The sequence below is a fragment of the Micropterus salmoides genome, unplaced genomic scaffold (assembly GCF_014851395.1).
Source record: "Micropterus salmoides isolate LMB-PRFRI ecotype aquatic unplaced genomic scaffold, ASM1485139v1 Ms_hic_scaffold_2, whole genome shotgun sequence".
Taxonomy (NCBI): domain Eukaryota; kingdom Metazoa; phylum Chordata; class Actinopteri; order Centrarchiformes; family Centrarchidae; genus Micropterus; species Micropterus salmoides.
Window position 1 is genome coordinate 56,227,824 of NW_024041150.1, and position 8,346 is coordinate 56,236,169.

At 43.9% G+C, this 8,346-nt stretch overlaps 1 protein-coding gene across 1 annotated transcript; it reads right to left on the reverse strand.

Annotated features, from left to right (window-relative positions):
- Positions 1 to 3,740: 3,740 nt before the first annotated feature.
- On the reverse strand, positions 3,741 to 6,722 carry LOC119913101 (transcription elongation regulator 1-like protein). The gene is made up of 3 exons (XM_038732431.1): positions 6,638 to 6,722; positions 6,376 to 6,494; positions 3,741 to 4,687 (listed from the first exon to the last, which is right to left on the reverse strand). Exons 1-3 carry the CDS (start codon positions 6,686 to 6,688, stop codon positions 4,531 to 4,533), a joined length of 327 nt encoding a protein of 108 aa, XP_038588359.1. The 5' UTR covers positions 6,689 to 6,722; the 3' UTR covers positions 3,741 to 4,530.
- Positions 6,723 to 8,346: the final 1,624 nt, after the last annotated feature.

The following is an 8,346-nucleotide window of genomic DNA, read 5'->3' on the forward strand; positions in this document are numbered from 1 at the left end:
CGTGTTCCTCATGTTCAGCGTGAGCAGTTATTTCAGTTATTTGAGGTTCTGCAGGAACAGTCTGCTTTGTGTTCCTCGTGTTCAGCGTGAGCAGTTATTTCAGTTATTTGAGGTTCTGCAGGAACAGTCAGTTTTGTTTCAGCGTGAGCAGTTATTTCAGTTATTTGAGGTTCTGCAGGAACAGTCAGTTTTGTGTTAAGCGTGAGCAGTTATTTCAGTTATTTGAGGTTCTGCAGAACAGTCTGCTTCGTGTTCCTCGTGTTCGGCGTGAGCAGTTATTTCAGGTATTTGAGGTTCTGCAGGAACATTCTGCGTCGTCTTCCTCGTGTTCAGTTTGAGCAGTTGTTTCATTTATTTGAGGTTCTGCAGGAACAGTCTGCTTCGTGTTCCTCGTGTTCGGCGTGAGCAGTTATTTCAATTAATTGAGCTTCTGCTGGAACAGTCTGCTTCGTCCTCCTTGTGTTCGTCGTGTTCAGTGTCAGCAGTTATTTCAGTTATTTGAGGTTCTGCAGGAACATTCTGCTTCGTGTTCAGCGTGAGCAGTTATTTCAGGTTCTGCAGGAACAGTCTGCTTCTTGTTCAGGTGAGCAGTGATTTCAGTTATTTGAGGTTCTGCAGGAACAGTCTGCTTAGTGTTCAGCGTCAGCAGTTATTTCAGTTATTTGAGGTTGCAGAAACAGTCTGCTTCGTGTTCCTCGTGTTCAGCGTGAGCAGTTATTTCAGTTATTTGAGGTTCTGCTGGAACATTCTGTGTCATCTTCCTCGTCTTCCTCGTGAGCAGTTATTTCAGTTAATTGAGGTTCTGCTGGAACAGTCTGCTTCGTGTTCCTCGTGTTCAGCGTGAGCAGTTATTCAGTTATTTGAGGTTCTGCAGGAACAGTCTGCTTTGTGTTCCTCGTCTTCAGCGTGAGCAGTTATTTCAGTTATTTGAGGTTCTGCAGGAACAGTCTGTTTCGTGTTCAGCGTCAGCAGTTATTTCAGTTATTTGAGGTTCCGCTGGCTACAGGCTGCTTCGTGTTCAGCGCCAGCAGTTATTTCAGTTATTTGAGGTTCTGCAGGAACAGGCTGCTTCGTGTTCAGCGTGAGCAGTTATTTCAGGTTCTGCAGGAACAGTCTGCTTCATGTTCAGCGTGAGCAGTGATTTCAGTTATTTGAGGTTCTGCAGGAACAGTCTGCTTCGTGTTCCTCGTGTTCAGCGTGAGCAGTTATTTCAGTTATTTGAAGTTCTCCAGGAACAGTCTGTTTCGTGTTCAGCGTCAGCAGTTATTTCAGTTATTTGAGGTTCTGCAGGAACATTCTGCTTCGTGTTCAGCGTGAGCAGTTATTTCAGGTTCTGCAGGAACAGTCTGCTTCTTGTTCAGTGTGAGCAGTTATTTTAGTTATTTGAGGTTCTGCAGGAACAGTCTGTTTAGTGTTCAGCGTCAGCAGTTATTTCAGTTATTTGAGGTTCTGCAGGAACAGTCTGCTTCGTGTTCCTCGTGTTCAGCGTCAGCAGTTATTTCAGTTATTTGAGGTTCTGCAGTTATTTCATGTATTTGAGGTTCTGCTCGAACAGTCTGCTTCGCGTTACTCGTCTTCAGCGTGAGCAGTTATTTCAGTTATTTGAGGTTCTGCAGGAACATTCTGCGTCGTCTTCCTCGTGTTCAGCGTGAGCAGTTATTTCAGTTATTTGAGGTTCTGCAGGAACAGTCTGTTCTGTGTTCAGCGTGAGCAGTTATTTCAGTTATTTGAGGTTCTGCAGGAACAGTCTGCTTTGTGTTTCTCATGTTCAGCGTGAGTAGTTATTTCAGTTAATTGAGGTTCTGCAGGAACAGTCTGCTTTGTGTTCCTCGTGTTCAGCGTGAGCAGTTATTTCAGTTATTTGAGGTTCTGCAGGAACAGTCAGTTTTGTGTTCAGCGTGAGCAGTTATTTCAGTTATTTGAGGTTCTGCAGGAACAGTCTGCTTCGTGTTCCTCGTGTTCGGCGTGAGCAGTTATTTCAGGTATTTGAGGTACTGCAGGAACATTCTGCGTCGTCTTCCTCGTGTTCAGTTTGAGCAGTTGTTTCATTTATTTGAGGTTCTGCAGGAACAGTCTGCTTCGTGTTCCTCGTGTTCGGCGTGAGCAGTTATTTCAATTAATTGAGCTTCTGCAGGAACAGTCTGCTTCGTCCTCCTTGTGTTCGTCGTGTTCGCGTCAGCAGTTATTTCAGTTTTTGAGGTTCTGCAGGAACATTCTGTTTCGTGTTCCTCATGTTCAGTGTTGCTGATAGGTTGTGATCTAGGTCAAACTGCTGAATCATCAGAACAACAGAGGAGCAGCTGTGTCAGCACGTATCTGCTTCTTTGATAAAGATTTAGCAGTCATTTCACTAACATTCACAGTGCTTCATAGACTCTCCATGATGAGTGGTTGTAGTAGGCAGCATGAAATTGTTAATTTGGATTATTCTGCAATATGCTAGGCCAGGCGTTGCCAATCTCAGGGTTTTGGAATTCAGAAGTAAACAATGGGAGGAATATAAATGTAAGTGCAACTTAAAACCTTTTTTAATTTAATCTTGTGTAAGCAGAACAAAGCTGCAACCGATCTGTTGCTTTGGTATATCGGTGCATAATTACGAATTATATAAAATAAAAACAAGTAAAAAGCAAGCAATGTAATCAGAACTGTAACATTGCATTAACGCTGTATGTATATTTAGAATAACGATAATAAAGCATCAACAGTCCCCTGTCATAATACTTATGTTGTTGTTTTTGTTTTATTTAAGTTTCACAAGAACTTTCTGTGCGTACAAAGTCTGTGTGTCTGCGTGACTGCAGGGACAGAGGGCTCTGTGAGCTGATTGGCCGGCCGCTCATTAGCCTCCTCCCGCTCAGCACTTATAGAGCACATTGTCGCAAAACTGCCAATATATATATTATATGCCAATACTTGTGGGGTCCGCGGTCAAGTTAGCAAGAATTAATATGCAATGTCCCGTTAAAAATAAAGCTAGTGGTTTGTGTTGTGGAACATCATAGTTTGGTTAGGTTTAGAAAAAAGATCATGGTTTGGGTAAAATAAATACGTTATTCAGTCACATCTTCTCTCATGCCGCTTGGCATGACTTGCCTATAAGGACTTTGGTTCCGTAACTTAAGTAAGATCACTAAAAGGAATCAATGTTGACTTTTTGTTTCACATGTCTCCTGTTTTTGCTTCACCTGTCCACCTTTTTTGTTATTTACAGAAGCACTTTCAGTGTTGAACAATGGTGCTATGGGACATATTGTTGGTACCAGACGTGAAAGATGTGACAAAGCTAACTACTGGACTGAGAATGGGCTCGTTACTCAAATAGTTTTCTGTTTGTATTTGCGTTGTCTTATTATTATCAGCTGTAAAACACTTCACCAGCAGCGCTGGCCTTAAAAAGTAACTCATTAGAGAACCCACATTACTTTTTTGTTCTAAATACTAACGTAATGCGTTCATTTTGTAATCTACGTAATCCTCCATTTAGTTACGTTTTCAAACAAGCGGTCCGTTACTGTTAAAGTTCACCGTGTTTCCTGTTTCTGCTGCGAGTGGCGTGGTCCAACCCTGCAGCGGTGTCAGCGCTCAGGTAGCTCGGGTAGATCTCTGACCTGGTTAACTGGTCGCATGTTGAAACGTCTGAGAGGCAGCTGATCCGCCCGTGTCCAGGTCGTTAGCAGCCAAAAGTTCTTAAAATAATTTTGCTTTTGTCATGCAGCTGTTGGATGTTGAAGGAACTTGTTGGGGTCTATGCACTGAGCAGCGGAACCTCGTCAATTGTTTTTTACTTGTGATCAAACACATGAGCGGTACAGGGACGATTACCTGCACAGGTACTGATTACGGGCCGTAAACGAGGCTGTGCGATGACGACCGTACTGTAGTCAACTGGACTACAGTTGAAAATTAGCCTGCTGGCTAACACTGGCACATTTACAGAAATGTTGATTAATGTGCACTGTCCTTAAATAAATAAATGAAATGAAATGAAACATGTGCAAGGAATGGCTGAAGGTTTTCATTTAAGTACTAACGAGTTCCTCAGTGAGCAGCGCTGTGTTACTTTGTAAGGGCAGTAATCCTGTAAGTTACTTTTAAAAGTAAACTGCACAAATAAAGTTTGATTGATTGACCCAGCCAGGCCACAGACAGATCTATTCTTTTTAAAGCCAGTTCTTTTAATGTCTGAGTTAGATTCAGTCCAGTTCTGGACCAGTTCAGTAGGTCCAGATGACATTCCAGACCACTACAGTCCAGAAACCAGTCTGATGATCCTGGCCCTCCTCCTGCCGTATCACATACGGGTTCCAGTATGATATCTGGCCCCAGTCTGGTCTCTCTGGTTCCATCTGGTCTCTGGGTTTCTGCTCTGGCTGCTCCAACAGAACCATCAGTGAGAGTCAGGACAGCATCTGCTCAGTGTGGTGGAACACAAGGTCCTTTTTTTGAAGGTTCTGGAAGGTTGTGAAAGTTCCTGGATGAGTTCTACAAAGGTTCTAGATGGTTCTGTAAGGTTCTAGAACAGCGTTCTCATCTCATCTTCCTCAGTCTGGCTCTGTTCTCCTTGTCGCGTTTCTTTAAGGAAGTGATGTAATGCTGAAAGAGAACTTCCTGTTCCTTCTTCCTGTTGAGGGCGCTGAACCGCTGGTCAGCACAGTAACGAGCACAGAACTCCTTAAAGGTCGATCTGCAGAGAACAACAAAGAGGAATGTTATATTTACTAGAACGTGTCCTCCTTTCTCCTCAACCATTTAATATGTGATGAAAAAAACGTCATCCACACTTTATCATTTCTTTCTATCATCGTGTTTCTGTCGGGCCTGTTCATCCATTGGCTCAGCTGAGCAGCGATGAGACCAGCGATGTGATTGGCAAGTGTAATTATTAATCCCCACACCCTCTGATCTTTATTGACCTTTAGCCAGCCCTTTAAAACTTGAAGCAGAGCAGCAGGTGAGTCCTTATGTCGTTCATTCTTTGATTCTTCCGTTTCAAACCCGAACAACAAAACAAAAAACGTAGCCGTTTTAGTTTTTTTCTGATTTAAAACCTAAACGGGAAAAACAGACATCGGTTTTTGTTTACTTTTTTAAAGAGGTCATATTCTGCTTTTTGACTTTTCTGCTCTGCTTTAGTGACTTCTAAATCTTTCTGTGCATGGAACAGGTTTGCAAAGTGAAGTCCAGCCCAAAGGGAGCTCCCGTCTCCCACAGAAAACTCTGCTCCTGAACTGAACTTCCTTCAGTAACCTCTCTGAACACAGCGAGCTGCAGCACACAGCGACAGGATGTCCGCCCGCTGCCCCCCCACCCTCCCTGCCCAACGTGGATAAATGAGCAGAATCTTTAGGGGAAACAAAGGAGCTTTGGTTCCTCAGGGCCGGTGATATTACTTGTATTCTGCTCTTCCTGAGACTTAGTGTTGACAGTATTGGGTTAGGGTTAGAAAGTACTCCTTTGTAATCCTGCGTAGGGTGGCGGGGGCTGTGATGTAGCGGTCAGCATCACCGTAAGCTTTGATAAACATGCTCAGGTATTTTCTAAGGTGGCTCAAGGTTACCAGTCTTTTTTCAGCCCCAAAATAAATGTTACCTGGATGCTGGCGTACTGAATCAACCTGTGACTGAAACTGAAGCCGTGAATGTTGGAATGGCTCGCGGGCAAAGCAGCCAACCAGAAGTAAGAGCTGTTGCTCCAGTGAGATCAAACCCAGTTTGACACCATCTTGCTTCTCTGTCGGAGGCTGTACCATGAGATGCCTCTTGGAGATTACCAGGAATATGTTTGTGAATGTGTGAGCAATCTGAGGTCAGAGGCAGACCACAGCTGCTGCACACGACACACGTCCAGCAACCACTAAGGATCCACCCTGTCATGGAGAAATCACTCCACAGCTCCTTTCCCTCTTTTTCTATTGTGTTTTTAAAAAAGATCAAACAGTAAACGGCTTGTTTTTTTTGGTTTTTCCGATTTGGGTTTTAAAACAGAATAATCAAAGCATGAATGATACATGGATTCAGGTGAAGACACACAGTCCATGAGAGCAACACCAACTCTCAACTGATGAACATTTTCACGAAGGGAGTCCTGAAGTCAGTCTTCTAGCTTCTTTAAGTCCAGTCGCCCTTGACCTCAACCTTCGTTGGATACTGTGACCTGGATGACTGAGAGTTGTTTGAGCTTCTCTTTTCCCTTTCTGCACGATCTCAGTCTGCTGGGAATCAAACCTTTGACCAACCAAACACAGAGCGTCAGGAGTCAGCTGGAGTTTGATCCTCAGTGATCTGACAGGTAGGTAAACAGCTGCAGTCCAGCTGAAGAGGTGGACTCAGGTCAAATGTACAGGAACACAGGTGAATAATGAATGAGTGATACCTGCTGGTGATCTTGGCCTCTTCCAGCAGCTGCTTGAACTCTTCTCTGGCTTTCTGGAGTTTGCTCTTCTTCTCTTTGTACTCGTCCTTCATCCTGCTCTTCACAAACTGATCAAACACCTGCAGACACACACAGATGACGTCACAGTGTCATCGGAACAGCGAGACTTCACCCCTGCTTCCTGTCACTAAGAGACTACAGCAGGTGTTTCTACATCAGTGGAAATTATTCCCAAACATGAAAGCAGCTGTTGGTTTTGAACCTGTTTCCTCTGAGCTGAGGTCAGCAGCAGGTATCGAGGGTCAAACACCATCTTGTGGAGCTCCTTCTCCCAGGTGGAGAACGCAGAAACCTCAGAACAGAACAGACGGAGATATATTTATTTACTCCTTCAATAAAATACTTTTTATAGTTCCTGTGTAGAAATGCACAATCTAGGTGTGTTCCTCTGATACCAATAAATTATTCAGATATGCACAGATACTGGGCTCTGAACAGAAATGAAACATTAGCAGAAATATTGACTGATCTTGTCTAATAATCAGATTCAGACTTTTTCTTCAGTTTCAAAACTAAACCATCTGGAGTCACGTGGGACCACTGAGGAAGATGGCCGCACACTAGAGGAGCTCCTAAAGCCCGTTGATTAATGTCCTGAATTTGGAGACATACACTTCAATTGTGGTCATAATTTGGACACCCTTTGTCGACTTTGAGGTTTCTCTAGGATTGCAGCCTTCGGAAAAATGGCAAGTAATAACAAAACGAACTTTTTCAAGGGAGCTACCACGAGGAAGAAGCAAGCTAGCATTAGCCTCGCCCCGGAGCCGGAGCCGCCTGAAAGCACACCTGCGACTGATGACGCTGAGCACGGGGAGCGACAGAAAAAAGGACGTTTTTGAAGAAATAAAGAAAATGAATACTACTCTTCGGGTGGTGGCAAAAGATGTCACAACTAAAGAACTAAAAGACTCATTGGAAGATATAAAAGTGAGGCTGGGAGAGGCGGAACAGCGGATATCAGACATTGAAGATGCTAGCGCGCTTACTGAGGCAAAAGTGGACAAATGCGAGGAGAGGCAGGAGGTGTTGTGGTCACGCGTGGAGGACCTTGAAAACCGCAGTAGGAGAAATAATGTATGGATTATTGGGCTTAAAGAAGGCGTGGAGGAACCCGGAAAAGTGGATCAATATGTGACAGATTCTGGATAAAGCATTTGAGCTTTCTGGAAGTGAATTTGAAATTGAATGTGCGCATCGTTCCCCTGTACCAATGCCGGACCCTAATGAACCTCCCAGGGCGATACTTGTCCGCTTTCTACCTTCATTTGCCAGGGAGAAAGTACTACGAGTGGCCAGAGGGAAGCGGGGGATCGACTGGGAAGGCGCTAAGCTTTCCTTCTTTGAGGATGTTACGATGGAGTTGGCGGAGATGAGAAAAGCGTTCAACCGGCGAAGAAGCGTCTTCCAGAGCTACAAGTGAAGCACAGGCTGGCTTATCCTGCAACACTTATTTTTACATGGAACAGACAAAAGAAAACGTTCAAAGATGGAAAGAAGGCTGAGAAATTTCTGCAGGAGTCGAAGAGAGAAGTATCAAATACATTCCATCAAACTCATTTTTGACAGCTATTTCCGGTCCCGCCCCCACACCGGATGTCTGTATGTAACTGATAAGAGGGGTGTATCCGGTCCCGCCCCAACCGGAAATATGGCTGTATGTAACTGAAAGAGGGGGTTCATCCTGTCCCACCCCAGCCGGAAATATGTCTGTATGTAACTGATAAGAGGGTTGCGTACATCCTTCCATTGTGTGTTTTTCATTGATTTAAAGACTTTATTAAGTAATACAACTTGAATGAATTAACTAGGAGGTGTTTGTGACAATAAATTTATCATTAAAAAAGTATAGCAGTGAGTTATAAGTAAAAGGAGGAATCTCCGGGGCCAGCAAAGGATCAGTAGGAGGTT